The sequence below is a fragment of the Eucalyptus grandis genome, chromosome 3, assembly GCF_016545825.1.
Source record: "Eucalyptus grandis isolate ANBG69807.140 chromosome 3, ASM1654582v1, whole genome shotgun sequence".
NCBI lineage: Eukaryota > Viridiplantae > Streptophyta > Magnoliopsida > Myrtales > Myrtaceae > Eucalyptus > Eucalyptus grandis.
Window position 1 is genome coordinate 46,831,670 of NC_052614.1, and position 17,002 is coordinate 46,848,671.

At 42.1% G+C, this 17,002-nt stretch overlaps 2 protein-coding genes across 2 annotated transcripts; one reads left to right on the forward strand and one right to left on the reverse strand.

Moving 5' to 3' along the window:
• Positions 1-3,358: 3,358 nt before the first annotated feature.
• LOC120291189 (transmembrane 9 superfamily member 8-like) lies at positions 3,359-8,223 on the reverse strand. The gene is made up of 7 exons (XM_039308231.1): positions 8,064-8,223; positions 6,241-6,405; positions 6,054-6,163; positions 5,847-5,955; positions 5,641-5,750; positions 5,394-5,544; positions 3,359-5,128 (listed from the first exon to the last, which is right to left on the reverse strand). Exons 1-7 carry the CDS (start codon positions 8,181-8,183, stop codon positions 3,971-3,973), a joined length of 1,923 nt encoding a protein of 640 aa, XP_039164165.1. The 5' UTR covers positions 8,184-8,223; the 3' UTR covers positions 3,359-3,970.
• A 7,656-nt stretch (positions 8,224-15,879) lies between these two features.
• Positions 15,880-16,725, forward strand: LOC104439761 (early nodulin-like protein 1). Its single transcript, XM_018870199.2, is given in 2 exon segments — positions 15,880-16,118; positions 16,121-16,725. Coding segments are annotated over 2 exon segments (582 nt in total). The 5' UTR covers positions 15,880-15,940; the 3' UTR covers positions 16,525-16,725.
• The last annotated feature ends 277 nt before the right edge of the window (positions 16,726-17,002 follow it).

Here is a 17,002-nt window from a genome sequence, read left to right on the forward strand (position 1 = left end):
GAGTTTTATTGGCCTTCGGCGATTATAAGCGTCAAAAGGTTGTGTGGAATGCAAGCGAAAGAGAGGCCCCAAATGGTGAAATTTCTTCTTCTTTTTTCTTCTTATTTTCTTTTCTTTTTTTCCTATTGAAATTACAATAATTTTTTTATTATACGCCATAAATCGACCTGCCAAAGAAAAAAATGACGAATTACGAAGGTATTCTATTTTAACACGAGAGCTTACAGACTCCGATTAATCATACATCCAACACATTATACACAAGGGATGTCGATGGATCAACACGGTAATGGACATGAGGTGAACTATTCTTAATTTTGCAGCTCATTGGAAAGTGGCGAGCATTGATTGGGGTTGAACCAAGGGATCGGATCGAATCGGACTATTTTTAAGCAATTCCTTTAGGTGTTGGTCCCATTTTTAATTCAAGGGTTTAGACTAAATCAATAGAACTAACTAGAGTTTAGTTGAGATTAATTTCATATATATAATCTAAATTTATATATGAAGTCAACCTTAGAGAGTTTTTGTGAAGCCAAATTTTCATGTCGTTGTGATGCAACCACAAGTTTAGATCGGCCTTGTTCATCAATTGTCATTTTGTACTCGACCAACATAAAATGAAAAAGAGAGGAAACCAAAAAAAGAGAGAAAGAAAACATTGTCGGTTCCAAGGGGAGGTGAGTCAATTTCCGGTTCCATAATAAGGGAACCGACCCTACTAGATCTGGTTCTTATTTTCAGGATGAAAATCGATCAATCTTAAAATTAATCACCCCAATCGATTATTATTAGGGGTGTCCAACAAAGTTAGGAAGCGAGTGCACAGTTGCTTTCCTCATATCATTGCCATTGGACGAGCCTTTCATAAGGACTGTTGTTCAATCACATCGCGGAAAAGACGAGGCGAGTGGAGGCCCACTTTCCCCTTGGTATAAAACAAATGGGGTTTAGATCCGCATACGATTTTTTACTCGCTTTCTAAGTTATACGCATCGCAAGCAAAACGAGCGCATTCCCAGATCTCGACGTTCCTACTCTGACACACGGTGGGCCGGCCACGGAAACTCATAATTGTCTAATGCTAATTTCGATGGTCAAGATCGAATCTGAAAGACCCTTTCTTTTTTTTTGGACGTAATCTGTTAAAGTGAATGAAAAGAATGTTACGTCATTTCCTACAAATTACCCATCAGATCCGTGGAATTTCAAATTTATATGCATTTGATTCGACTTCCTTAAAAGACTTTAGGCTTCTTTGAAAAGAGTTCAGAAATTTGGTAAATTATTTTCAGGCTACTCTAGAGATCTATTTTGAATTTTCAGTATTTTCGGAAAGCAACTTTTAGGATTAATGAACTCCTTTTCTTTCCAAAATTGCCTCCACTGAAATTTCTATATTCCAATCTTGCCCTCACTTTTTATGTTGGTATAGTCCCAACTCAGTCCAATTCCTGTATGCTCCTCACGAGTACCCAGAATCCACCATCCTCGTCATTAATCTCCCCAAATCGATAGGCCTTAGTTGCCAATATCAACAATCAACTCACTGGCTAAGAAGCACTAACAGTTTTGGGATCTTCTTGTCGTGTTGGACATTTTGATATGTGATCGATATCTCCCTTCGACATTCGGTCAACACGTGTCAAAAAATTCAACACCTAATCAATTCTCCTATGCAAGTAGGGAATTTCGACATTTGAGTTCAAAGTTCCAACATTTGGGTTAATTTTTTTAAAAAATCAATAAATAAGAGCTCAAAATATATGTCAAAAAAAATAATAAATAAAATAAATGGCAAAAGAAGAAAAATTTAGTATTCTCTTCTCTCCTGGCTCTCATTATCCCCAATACACAATTCATCTCTCAAATTTGTTTTTTTTTTCTTTTGATACGTTTTGACATGCAAGTTTAGAATCTAAATTGGATTGTTTTTTTTTTTTGCCAAGTTTTATGGATTATTGGAATTGAGTTAAAATTTGTCAAATTGAAATAATGAATTATATTAACAAATTGTGAATTAATATTTTTAGTATAAAATTCATTATAAACTCTTTTATTATTATTTATTTGTTTATGAATTTTAATAGAATTAAGTTAATTAAAATAATTATTTATCATGTATATATAAAGATGTATACTTAATATAGAATGTATACCAATGTATAAATTTTTTATTTTTTTAAGAAAGACGTGTCTCGTATCACAAGTTAGTGTCAATACTATTTCATTCCAGAATTTTCTTTTGATTTGGCCATGGCAACCAGCTCATGAATACTCGGAACCCTCCTTGATCTACTTCATTTCTAGGGTTCCCATTTGATTCAGTCAATTGAATTTCGAGCTTGGTTTTGCGGCATAGCTTGTGGTTTGTAGTTCCATGGTTATACCCGGACTTCGACCTCTTCGGAACTTGGAGATCTACTAGGACACCAAATAAGACGCCCCCAACCCCCGCATGGGCTACGCCCTCACTGCCATCGCTACCACCGAGTCCCACGACCCTCGCCCGATCCTCTTTGGCGAGCCACAGCCATCGAGGGCAGCGCTGCCTCCACCTCCGGCATCAGTGAAACGGTCATACTGCTTTAGTGTATTACCCTCATTTTATTTAGTCTTGTGTCTCCGAGCCGTCGGAGACGAGGAACAGTAGTTCCCTTTTGCCTTTTCTTTTTCTTTCTAACTTCAGATCTAACCTTGCGAAAAAAGCTACGCCAAAAGCCACTAATCAAACACCTTGAGCCATAAAAATCTTCAAGGAAATGCACAGCTCGACCGAACGCAGCCTCAGATTATTCTATTGAATTGCGATTGACTTGATGGATTGCAAAAAGCTGCAAAATTGAAGAAGAAACCTATTGAAAGGGGTTCGAAAATATGATGTTAATTGAATGATGAAGCGCCAATTATAGTATACTAAACGCCTATTTATAGAAAAGTCGTCATTTAAAAAATAATATATATATATATTGATAAAGGGGAAAATTTTCAAATACTACTAGAAAATTTGTAAAATACATCCGAAATCTGAAATCTTTTTTTTTTTTTTTTGGTGACTGAAATCTGAAATCTTTGACGTCTTAGAAATCAATAAAAACGCATCATAAATCTTTGATGTCTCGAAAATCAAGGAAAACGTGTGAATTTGAAATTAAATATCGTAACCCACTTGTCCATTTATAACTTTGAAGATCCTACAATCTTCTTTCATATGTGGAACCACTTGCTCGAAGATTTTCATAAACGCGTCCAAAATCTTTGATGTCTCATAAATAAATGGAATCGCATGAATTTGAAATCAAATATCATCGTATCACATTTATAACTTTGAAGATCATGCGTTCTTTTTTGATTTGTGAAATCACCAGCTTTTTTTGACGCTCGAACATTTCCATATAAGTATTTCCACATTGTTCTACATGATGTACCCACAATAAAATTAACAAGCTAACTTACCCGGCCCTACCCGAGCCGACATAAAAATGCGAGCAAGCATCAGCGCACGTTAGACCGCTGTATCTTCCCCCTTCTCTTCTTCTTCACCTTGTTCCACGACACCACCTGTCCAATCTTGGCCCTTGCCTTGAGAACGTACAGAAAAAGCTCACCCACCGCCAAACAGCCCGTTTCCATGCCAGCTTCCCTCTCTCTCTCCCCAACGGCTAGCTTTGCTTCTCATCTCTCCACACTATATATATCCCCCCATACGCACAGTAAACTCGCAAGAAAGCCCAACACCCCATGGCCTTCAAGCTTCCCACCATCAACCGGCATCTTCTCCCTCTCTCTCTCTCTCTCTGCAATGGCTGCTTCTGCAACCTCTCTTCCATCTCCTCTCCCCCTGACCCTTCTCCTCCTGCTCCTGGGCAGCATCTCCTCCTTGTCACGAGCCACCGAGATCGGAACAGTCACATTGTTTTCATTCTTTGAAGGGAAGAAGCTAACCGGTGCACATACTCAATTGCATCGATCAGTTAATCTTCACTGACGAGTAAATGAGCCTAGTGAACCAGAAGCAAGCATAGAAGCCAATGGTTCCGGTCAGCACAAAAAATGCATAGGAAACAATCAGCATGTAGCCGAAGTACAATGCCCCAGAAACTAGCTTCGTGATCTCGAGCTTTGTGAAGAAGTAAAACGTGGCATAGAGGAAAAGGTACAAGGCCGAGGATCCAGCTGTGAGGTAAGATCTCCACCACCAAAGATAGTCCTCACGGCACAACTGGAAATAGCAGAGCACAATCGTAATTTCAGCACAAGTGACGATCAAGATAATGAAGACCAGGAAGAGGAAACCGAAGACGTTGTAGAACTGGTTCAGCCAGATTGAAGTAAGGATGAAGAAGAGTTCGATGAAGACAGCTCCAAATGGAAGGATTCCACCAATCAAGATTGAGAAGGCCGGATTCATGTACCAAGCCTGCTCTGGGATCTGCCTGGGAATTTTATTTGTTTTGACTGGATCCTCAATCGCTGGCTTCTTGAATCCAATGTAGGCACCCACAAAAACAAGTGGGACTGAAATTCCAAACCACAAGAATACCAAAGCAAACATGGTACCAAACGGCACTGCCCCAGAAGACTTCTGGCCCCATAAGAGCGCATTCAAGACGAAGAAAATGGCAAAGACGATTGCAGGGAACACAATTGCAGTCCGCACTGCCATTTTCTTCCACTCAGTCCCTTTGAACATTTTGTACAAACGAGAAGATGCGTATCCAGCAAAGAGGCCCATGAACACCCAAAGTAAGAGCATGGCTGTCATGAGACCACCCTGGTTTGAAGGGGAGAGGAACCCGAGGATGGCAAAGATCATTGTTACCAGAACCATGCAAAAAAACTGAACACCTGTTCCTACATAGATACACAGCAGATCTGAGTTGGAAGGGGGTCTGAAAACATCACCATGGACCAGCTTCCATCCAGTCTCTTCCTGGGCTTCTTCCTGAGTCTCAAGCTCGTTGTACTTGGAAATATCGCGATAAAGTGGCCGCAGCATTATCATAGCCACCATTCCAGAGAGAAATAGGACAATCATCAGAGAATTAACAATTGAAAACCAGTGAATCTGGTCATCACTCATCAAAAGATAGGTATCCCACCGAGAAGCCCACTTTACATCGCTCTCCTGCAAGATAAATGAAGGAGAGAGGAATTGATATAATGAGACATATAATGAGACATGAGTCAGGAAATAGACAACTCTCGTCTGGCAGATTTATTTGAAGGTAACTGAAAAAACAAATAATTACTATCAAAAAGTGCTTCAGCTAATGAAAGACTATTCACAGGAAAATTACAGGTTAATATATGAGAAACTGAAGAAAATCATCAATACCGAAAGTTCTTCTGCATATCAAAAAAAGGGTTATCATTAAAGCAAAGAAGCTCACCAGGAACTCCACATCATAGGTGAATATAATTTCCTTTGACTCCTCAACCTCTTGAAGAGAATTTGCGTTAACTACTGTGTCCCTCGCATGGGGATCGCATGTCGTTAGACGAGTATTTTCATTCCACGTCCCTTCATATTCATGCTTAACACTATATTCACAAAATCATAACCAAACACGTCAGGTATTTGCTAGAAGGGGAGGAAGACATAGCAAATAATAACATTCGAAAGCAAGCAAAACCAACCTAAAGGGTTTGACCTCAAAACCCACAACTCTGGCCAAGTCGGTCTCTGCATCTCTGTGAAACTTGACAGCAAATGCCAAATGGTTGTAAATGAAATACTTCTCTTTGCTCTGTGCATAAAAAGTGAAAAACTTATCATGCTATGTTGAGAGAGAGAGAGAGAGAGAGAGAGAGAGAGAATTTTGTTCTGTTATGACAGAACATACCCCAGCATATTGGCTTTTAAGCCCAACATGAAAACCGAGTTGATATACAGGAGTGGGGTGCTGCTCTGATCTCCATAAGGGAACAACAACGGGAAGGTTGTCAAGAATCCTGTCATTAAGCACATCAAGAAAACTAAATTGAGCAATGTGCTCTAGAAAATAACAGAAGCTAGACTGGTCCAAAAGCATGTTCAGCATGTTCCTTACATATTGACCAGATAATAATCAGCAATCTTTTCTTTCAAATCCTTTGTTTGCTTTGCATCGGGGACTATACGGCAGAGAATTTTGCACATCTTTGGGTCCCGCATCTCAAACTGCAGAAATCGTTTACGTAATTAGCAAAACACAAAATTCATTCTCAAGATAAAAGGTTGCAGGCATGAAAACTAACCTCATAAAGAGAGTTCTCAATACGGTCTCCACGTAGTACTTCACCAAGATTCTCTGCACTGTCCAATATCTTTTTGGGATGGCAAAATGGTAGGGAATAAAAGGAATAAGGAAGCTGCGTCTTAATAGATGTCAATTTGTTCACTTTGACCTTCAGCAGATGTCCCTCCAATTTAGAAAGCGATAAACAAAAAGTCAACATGGGATTATGTCCGAGTAAAACCCTCATATATCAGAATGCAAATTAAAAAAGCACAAAATAACACAGGCTCAGATATTTATAGCTCGAAAAAGGATACACAGCACACCAAGACAATCATGGCAAGTGGCAACAGACAGTTTCAGCGAACTTTAAATATTAAATATCATCACCGCTCATCTTTGATCAAATGACTTAGATCGGAATATAACGCAGTACAACAAAAAAAAATATTCAGATTACAAAAAGAAGAAAAAAATAGCACTGCCAAAACACGTTAATATACAATGAAGGAGAGCTCGGCAATGAAAATATCCCCCTAAAATGGCTTGATTGCTATACATTGGCCATGCATCCAAAATATATCACAACACAAAGAACCAAAGAGATAAGTTTCATGAATTAATTAATTCCTACATCAAGTCTCCAACCAGCAATCATTGTGTTTTAAGAACAGAGTATTAGGTAAATAGATTCTGCAGTTCTTAACCCCTATGCCATTTATGTAAGCTTGCCATTCATTCTCTTTTCAACTTTGTTTCTTCTTTCTACAAAATCTAGCTTGATCGTGGATCTTCCCATGGGCAGTGCATGCAATGTATTTCTCAAGCCTTTCAGCGGAATGAAATGAATCAAACTACATCAGTTTTTACACTAACTGCTATCATCATCTTGTGGCCAAACACCACATGCCATCGTAATTTCCTCAAAGTTCTATGGCTGAAATTTACATAACTAAAGCCAAGTTGCCTACATCTCCAAATCTTGCTTTCCTCACTTGCCAGATCTAAAAATACAGACTTACAATACGTATGGAAACATATAAGATATGGCTAACATAAAAGAAACGAAATATATCACATTCTACAGCTTATTCGCACGATGTATAAAGTCAATTCCACAGCCATAACACTCGTGAGAACATATTTCTAACGCAAACCCAGCAACAATTAGCTCCTAAAAAGCTAAAATCTAGCTAATCAAATGAATATCTGATTCCAACTAAGTCTGCACAACTACAAGACGACACTCCTAACCCCACCCCCAAAAAAAAATAATAAATAAAAAAAAAAAAAAACACCAAGTAAGTCCAGAGCTCAGCAGCAGTGACCTAAAAATCAGGAATTGGAAATTCTCCTGAAGCGAACAGCCATTTCCACAGCTTAATCCCGGAGGCTCTGTATCGCTCAAGACACCTGCGCGACGTCATTTCAGATTTCCCTCGAAGGCAGCAATCTCTCTACTGCCGAATCCCTTCCATAGAGAGCGTCGGCAGCCGAAAAAGAAGAATCAGGAAAATCGAATCGAGCACCGCTTCGCATTTCCACACGCAAATGACAAACCATCGCGTCACCACTCCACACGGAGAACCAAAAAAATCCCCAGCGCTCTCAGCACCACCACCTCAGCTCCCCTGCCGACCGCGAATCAAAAGCCAGATCCCAACCGCGACGCGATCGCAGGCGCGGGCCGAAGTCGCGAATCGACACCAGACACGCACGCGCACCACTCGCGAATCGACGTGCATCCGAAAACCTAAAATCACATCGCATCCAGGGCGGACGGGACTAGGAGGGGAGGGAGCGAGAGCAAGCAGATGCGAGAGGCAGAAGGGGGGAACTGACCTTCTCGAAGTCCTCGGGGGCGACGCCGGGGAGGTAGAAGGAGCGGGCGCCATGGATCAGGAGGAAGAAGAGGAGGAGGATCAGGGATCGGAGGGAGAGAGATCTCCTCAGCGGATCCATGGAGAGCGCGAGCGAGAGAGGAAGAGACAGGAACAGTGAGATTGGAGAAGGAATGGGAAGGGGAGGGGGACGAGGGCCGTTTGGTTCAGTTTTCCCAACGGTCAACGGCTTTGGTCCCAAACCGTTGGAGAATATATTTTTGTATTTGGGGGTCATTGTTTAAAACTCATTGGCCAAATATCACCATTCTCAATACTAAAAGCTCAATGCACTAATGCAGCTCTTAAGGTGCTTTTTGAGCATTCGGCATTTCCAAAATGCAAGTTCCACTGTTAAGATCTAGAGGAGTTTTTATTGGCGTTCGGCGATTATAAGCGTCGAGTTTGTGTGGAATGCAAGCAAAGGGAGGCCCCAAATGGTGAAATTTCTTCTTCTTTTTCTTCTTACTTATTTTTTTTTTCATTGAAATTACAATAATTATTTGATTATATGGTATAAATTGACCCGTGAAAAAAAAATGACAAATTACAAAAGTATTCCATTTTAACACGAAAGCTTACAGACTCCGATTGATCTAGGCAAATCCTGGAAGGCTTGTAACATTAACTAAATATATACATCCATCACATAATACACAAGAGATGCCGATGGATCAACATGGTAATGGACATGAGGTGAACCATTCTTAATTTTGCAACTCATAAGAAAGTGGTGAGCATTGATTCGGGTTGAACCAAAGGGATCGGATCGAATTGGCCTATTTTAAGTAGTTCTTTTAGGAGTCAATCCCATTCCTAATCTAAGGATCCGGATTGAACTGATAGAACTAACTCAAAGTTTAGTTGAGATTAATTTCATATATATAATTTAAATTTATATTTGAGGTCAGCCTTAGAGAGTTTTTGTGAAGCCAAATTTTCATATCCTTGTGATGCAACCACAAGTTTATATGTGTGTTGTTCGTCCATTATCATTTTGTATTCAAACAACATAAAACGAAGAAGAGAGGAGACCAAAAAAAGAAAGAAAGAAAACATTGTCGATTCCAAGGGGACGTGAGTCAATTTTCGGTTCCATAATAAGGGAATCAACCCTGCTAGATCCAGTTCTTAATTTCAGGATGAAATTTGATCCATCTTAAAATTAATCGCCCCAATCAATTATTATTAAGGGTGTCCAACAAAGTTAGGAAGCGAGTGCACAGTTGCTGTCCTCATATCATTGCCATTGGACGAGCCTTTCATAAGGACTGTTGTTCAATCACATCGCGGAAAAGACGAGGTGAGTGGAGGCCCACTTTCCCTTGGTATAAAACAATTGGGTTTAGATCCGCATACGATTTTTACTCGTTTTCTAAGGCCCTGTTTGGTAACCATCCAAAGGCCAAATTCTGATTCTTTGTTAGGAATCGGTTTCGCCTAGAATCGCGTTTGGTAAAATTTTGTTTCGGAAACAAATTGGGAATAGAATTAAGAACAAAAAAAAAAAAAAAGTTGATTCTTTGTTCAGGGAACGATTTGAGAATCAAAATCAATAAATTTTCTTCTTCCCTTCGGCCATCTCGCGGCCCGCCACCGTTGTCCGCCACCGTCGTTCGCCGCCGCCGTCGGCCGTCGGTCGGCGAGCTCGCCGGAGGCTCGCGACTAGGGCGAGGTCCGACGAGCTCGCCAGAGCTTGCCCGGCCGGCGAGCTCGCGGAGAGCTTGCCTCGCCGGGGTGGGCGAGGCCGGGCGAGCCTCGCGACGCCCCCCCTTTGGTGGCGGTGAGGCTCGCCCGGCCCGCCGGTGGCGCAGAGCCTCGCCCAACCCCGACGAGGTCGGCTGGCCCACCGGCGGGAGGCGAGCCTCGCCGCTGCAGGCTGAGGCGGGCTCGCCGACGAGGGCCGCCTCGCCGAGGGCGGCAACGCTCCGGTGAAGTCGCCGAGGCCAGAAGAAGAAGAAGAAGATGAGAAAAGAAAAGAAAAAAGGAAAAAAAGAAAAGAAAAGAAAAAAATGAAAATATGAAAAAAAAGAAAAGAAAATAAAGGAAAAAAAAGTAAAAAAATATTTAAAAATTAAAAAAATTGATTTGGAATAGAATTAATGAACACGGTACTAAATGCAATTCTATTCCAGAATAAGAAATTTTGGACAGTTACCAAACGGCTTAAAATGTTTAGAATCAGTTCCCGGGAACAGAATTAAAAAGAATTAGTTTTGATCAGAATTAGCTCCCCGGAACAGAATCGTTACCAAACGTGCCCTAAGTTATACGCATCGCAAGCGAAATGAGCGCATTCCAGATCTCGACATTCCTACTCTGACACACGGTGGGCCGGCCACGGAAACTCATAATTGTCTAATGCTAATTTCGATGGTCAAGATCGAATCTGAAAGACCTTTTTTTTTTTTGACGTAATCCGAAAGACTGTTGAAGTGAATGAAAAGAATGTTACGTCATTTCCTACAAATTACCCATCAGATCCGTGGAATTTCAAATTTATATGCATTTGATTCGACTTCCTTAAAAGACTTTAGGCTTCTTTGAAAAGAGTTCAGAAATTTGGTAAATTTATTTTCAGACCACTTTGGAGATCTATTTTGAGTTTCAATATTTTTGGAAGGCAACTTTTAGGGGTTTAATGAACTCTTTTTCTTTCCAAAATTGCCCCCACTAAAATTTTTATATTCCAGTCTTGCCCTCACTTTTTCTGTTGTACGGTCCCAACTTGGTCCAATTCCAATGAGAAAATATTGGCTGCAGCTCTGACTCCAGCGTGTCTTCCTCCGAGTCCATTCACCGGGCGACACGTGTCGCCCGGCAGCCACGCTGGAGTCCGAGCGCATTCCTTTTATTTTCGGTAAAATAATCTTCTTTCTCTCTCCTCTAGCGCCTGTACGCTAGCCCTGCGCTCTCTCTCTCCTCTGCAGAGTCTGCACGCATTTATTGTATTCTCTTTCCTCTTCCCTCGTTCTTTCCTCCCGAGTAGAAGAAAAGCCATTCCAAGCGAGCGAAGCTTTTAAATTTTGAATCTCTGGCTTCGCTTTCGTTTGCGTTCCCTCCTGTTCGCTCTCTCCCGTGGTCACTCACTTTCTACTCCAGCACTCGCTTGGGTGTCACTTCTTCACTCTTTGCTCCGGCGCTCGCTCAGTGCCTGACCATGCACACTCGGTTCCGCTCGTTCTCCTCCGCCAGTTCTTCCAACTCCTTCATTGCCTCGACAATCGAGTGCTCAGCTGTAAGCTCCTTCACCAGCTTCAAGATGCAACCCTCTTGAAGGACGACTTCAGGGTCGGGATCCGGTCAACGCCGTTCTTCGTGTTGTTGACGCACCACCCCTGGATGAGCCGGAGGAGCATGTGGTTCAAGGTGAGGCCGGAGGCCCTCGCCAGTGGCTAGTTGGGCATGTGGCGGCCGCGCCACTGCTGGAGGACTTGGACAACCACTTCTCGATGCTCTCGCGCTCGTAGGTTATGCCCGTCACGGTCGACACGGGGTCCCTCATGATCTGCAAGGATATTGGACAAAGGAAGTACCGAGGGATCTCGACGTTGCGGCCCTCCATGAATCGATGTGGCGACTCTCAGATTGAAGAGAGGGAGAGAATGTCTTGAAGTTGAAGTTGTTCTGTATATTTTCTAAAGATGGAGTTAATTATATGGCGGTATGTTCAAATATCATGAACTGCAAGTTGTGGCTTGCAAAAAGTTTAACTAGGCAAATCTTGTGGGTTCAGGTTTTGATTGGAGAGTGTTTTACGTTCTTTTCTGGAACTTTCAAGTCCTGTTTGATTGTTTTAGGGATTTTTTATTTTCTTTTGGGTCGGGATTGAAACTGCAGGAAAATCGCATCCTTGTTTTGCTTGTTACAATTGGCTTTGCCTTTTCTCGTAGAGTTCAACGTTCTGGTTTCGCATTTTTGGCTCCTTTTTTACCAATTCCTAATACTGATTAGTAGTTGCAATTAAAAGTTTGATTTTCTTACCATAGACAGAAACAAAAATTCGATTTTGCTTTGATTGGCAATTCTTTTCTTGCCCAAAAGAATTCAAGAGATTCTCGTTTGGATTTCATATTCCTTAAAATGAAGAGATTGTGGAATGAAGACTTCAACACAGGTACACTGTATGGTAGGCTGGTGCAAACAAAACTCAACCTCATCATTGATGAACTAAATCCAACATAAGATACAAATAAAAAAAAAAAGCACTATTCTCGCTTGAATTGAATTGTGCCAGGATATTATTAGCCCTCACAATGAACTCAACCATAAGAACAGCCAGTAAAAACATCAAGATTACTACAGGTTACTTGACTGTAGGCACAAAACTTGCAAGATACAACTATTTCCTGAGAAGACGGGCACGAAGAAAATACTCCAGCCGATATGCTTACAACAAAAGTTTTCGAGCATGTTGTATTTAGTTCACAAATGGAGTTCTTGGACTTCTATATGTTTACATATTCAACGACATACAAAGAATTACACGGACAAAAGAAAGTAACAAGAAAAGAAACCGCAATAGTAAGACAGGAGAGTGTGAAGGAATACGCAGCCCCCAAAAAGAGCAACTCCATCCACCCCAAATGAAAAATTTGAACAGGATGACTCCACTCTCTGTACAGACGCCAAAAGAATGTCACGTATAATTAACTCTATCTTGATAAAATATACAGAACAACTTCAACTTCAAGACATTCTCTCCCCCTCTTCAATCTGAGAGTCGCCACATCGATTCATGGAGGGCCGCGACGTCGAGATCCCTCGGTACTTCCTTTGTACAATATCCCTGCAGATCATGAGGGCCCCCGTGTCGATCTTGACGGGCATAACCTACGAGCGCGAGAGCACCGAGAAGTGGCTGTCCAAGTCCTCCAGCAACGGCGCGGCCGCCACTTGCCTAACCAGCCGCTGCCGAGGGCTTCCGGCCTCACCTCGAACCACACGCTCCTCCGGCTCATCCAAGCGTGGTGCGTCAGCAACGAGAAGAATGGCGTCGACCGGATCCCGACCCTGAAGTCGTCCTTCGAGAGGGTTGCGTCTTGAAGCCGGTGAAGGAGCTCGCAGCCGAGCACTCGATTGTCGAGGCGATGAAGGAGTTGGAAGAACTGGCGGAGGAGAACGAGCGGAACCGGACGTGCATGGTCGGGCACTGAGCGAGTGCCGGAGCAAAGAACGTGACACCCAAACGAGTGCCGGAGCAGAAAGCGAGCGACCACGGGAGAGAGCGAACAGGAGGGAACGCAAACGAAAGCGAAGCCAGAGATTCAAAATTTAAAAGCTTCGCTCGCTTGGAATGGCTTTTCTTCTACTCGGGAGGAAAGAACGAGGGAAGAGGAAAGAGAATACAATAAATGCGTGCAGACTCTGCAGAGGAGAGAGAGAGCGCAGGGCTAGCGTACAGGCGCTAGAGGAGAGAGAAAGAAGATTATTTTACCGAAAATAAAAGGAATGCGCTCGGACTCCAGCGTGGCTGCCGGGCGACACGTGTCGCCCGGTGAATGGACTCGGAGGAAGACACGCTGGAGTCAGAGCTGCAGCCAATATTTTCTCCAATTCCTATACCCTCTCTCGCGAGTACCCCCAGAACCCACCATCACCGACATTATTCTCCTCAAATCAATAGGCCTTAGTTGCCAATATCAACAATCAACTCATCGGCTAAGAAGCACTAATACTCTTTGGGATCCTTCTTGTCATGCCGGATACTCTGATACATTGTCAATATTCTCCAACATTTGATTAATATGTGTCGAAAAATTCAACACCTAATCAATTCTCCTACGCGAGTCGGGAATTTTGGTATATGAGTTCAAAGTTCCAATGTAGGGTTAATTTAAAAAAAAAATCAGTAAATAAGTGCTCAAAATATAAATATTTAATAAATAATAAATAATAAATGACGAATTTTTTTTTTTTTAATATTCTCTTATCTCCTAACTCTCACTTCTCTCGATACACAATTTATCTCTCAAATTTGTTTTTTATTTTCTTTTGACGTGCTTTGATACTCGAGTTTAGAATTTGGATTGTTTTTTTCTCAAAGTTTTATGGATTATTAGAATTGAGTAAAATTTGTCAAATTGAAATAATGAATGATATTCATATATTGTGAATTAATATTTTTAGTATAAAATTCATTATAAACTCTTTTATTATCATTTATTTGTTTGTGAATTCTAATCAAATTAATTTAATTAAAATATTTATTTATCATGTATATATAAAATATATATTTAATATACAATGTATTCCAACATATCGAAATTCTTTATTTTTTTTAAAACAATGTGTGGTGTGTCGTGAGTTGGTGTTGATACTACTTAGCTCAAGGATTTTTCCTTGATTTACTCATGGCAACCAACTCATGAATACCCAGAACCCTCCTTGATCTACTTCCTTTCCGAGATTTCGATTTGATTCAATCAATTGAATTTCGAGCTTGGTTTTGCGGCGAAGCTTGTGCTTTGTAGTTCCATGGTTATACCCGGGATTCGACCTTTTCAGAACATGGAGATCTACTAGGACACCAAAAAGGATGCCCCCTAACCCTTGCATGGGCCATGCCCTCATTGCCATCGCCGCCACCGAGTCCCACGACCCTCGCTCGATCCTCTTTGGCGACCCCATAGCCATCGAGGGCAGCACCGCCTCCTCCACCTCCGGCATCAGTGAAATGGTCATATTGCTTCAGTGTGTTATCATGATTTTATTTAGTCTTGTTCCCTTTGCCTTTTCTTTTTCTTTCTAACTTCAGATCTAACTTTACGAAAAAAAAACTACACCAAAAGCCACTAATCAAACACCTTGAGCCAAAAAAAAAATCTTCGAGGAAATGTACAGCTCAACCAAACGCAACCTCAAATTATTCTATTGAATTGCGATTGACTTGATCATTTGCAAAAGGCTGCAAAATTAGAAGAAGAAACCCTTTGAAAGGGGTTCCAAAAGATAATGTTAATTGAATGATGAAGTGCCAATTATAATACCTTAAGCGCCTATAAATAGGGAGGTCACCTTTTAGGAAATAATCAAATAATTAAAATCAAATGATAGAATCAAGAAAAAGATATTGATAAAGGGGAAAGTTTTCAAAATACTACTAAAAAATCTATAAATACATCCGAAATTTTCAATGTCTCGGAAATCAACGATAACGTGTCCTAAATCTTTGATGTCTCGGAAATAAAAAAAAACATGTGAATTTGAGATCAAATATAGTAATCCAGTTGTAACTTTGAAGATCCGACAATCTTCTTTGATTTGTAAGATTGCCGTTCAAAGATTTCCATAAACACCAAAATCTTCCATGTCTCGTAAATAAATGAAACGCATGAGTTTGAAATCAAAATATTGTGCAATTTCGAAGATCCTGCAATCTTTTTTGATTCGTGGGATCACCACTTCTGTTGATGCTTGAAAATTTCCTTATAAGTATTTGCCCATTGTGTTCTATATACATCATGTACCCACTAAAAAATTAACAAGCTAACTTACCGGACCTGGGGTCGGCCCGACCTAAAAATGGGAGCAAGCATTAAGCTCATTTTAGACCGTTGAATCTTCCCCTCTCTCTTCTCCTTCACCTTGTTCCACGAACCACCTGTCCAATCTTGTCCCTTGCATCGAGAACGTACGAAAAAGCTCACCCCACCACCAAACAGCCCGTTTCCATGCCAGCTTCTCTCTCTCTTCTCTCTCTCCCCAACGGCTAGCTTTGCTTCATCTCTCCACGCTATAAATATCCCCCCAGAAGCACATTCCACTCTCAATCTACACTCCATCGCCTTAAAGCTTCCCACCATCAACCAGCATCTCCTCTCTCTGTCTTTCTGCGCAATGGCTGCTTCTGCAACCTCTCTTCCATCTCCTCTCTCCCTGACCCTTCTCCTCCTGCTCCTGGGCAGCATCTCCTCCCTGTCGCGAGCCGCCGAGGTCCTCGTGGGAGGAGCCGCCAACGGCGGCGCCTGGAAGATCCCCTCCTCGCAGACGGCCGACGCTCTCAACTCGTGGGCCGAGAAGCCCGCTTCCGCATCGGCGACGCCCTCGTCTTCAAGTACGACCCCGCCCAGGACTCCGTCCTCCAGGTCACCAGGGCCGGCTACCTGGCCTGCAACGCCTCCGGCCCCGTCGCCCAGTACGTCAACAAGGGCGGCGAGGCCAAGGCGGAGCTGGACAGGTCCGGTCCCTTCTACTTCATCAGCGGAGCTCCCGGCCACTGTGGGAAGGGACAGAAGCTGATCATCGTCGTGCTGTCGCCCAGGCGTGCCCCCGCCGAGGCGAGCTCTCCGGCTCCTGCTCCGGCGGAGACCGAGGTGCCGGCGGTGGCTCCGACCAGTGGGGCTGCGAGGTTGGGCCTCAAGATGGGTTGGGCCTTGGCTGCGGGCTCGTTGTTCGGGGTCTTCGGCTTGGGCTTGTTTTGAGTTGAAGATACATAAGGGATTTCCGTTCTGTGTGGGGATGAGATGGAATTATTGTGATGTTCCCTTCCCAATCGTTTAAATATGATTCGTTAATTCTTTGGAAATTTCCAGGTCATCGAAAATTTTACATGTATTCCTATTGGCCTGAGCAATCCATTCTATTTTTTTCTGAAGAAAATATATATTTCGTGCAGTTTTTAACTTTTAGTATGCTCTAGTATCTGCTATCTAATCCTACACAGAGAAGAAAGTACACCCATGTCATCTCATTGAGAACAAGGGGGTAACTTATACAAATACTCCACACTCCTCGCCATTGTCAAAATTCACCACCTTCAAAATTCAGCTGATGGTTTTTAGCCAAAGAAAAGAAAGGACAACGTTAAAAGCCCAATGTGTCGGGGTATTTCAAAGTGCAAGGGCTACCCAAATGGCAGCAATCCCAGACATGAATCACGCGACCGCCGAAAGAGACCAG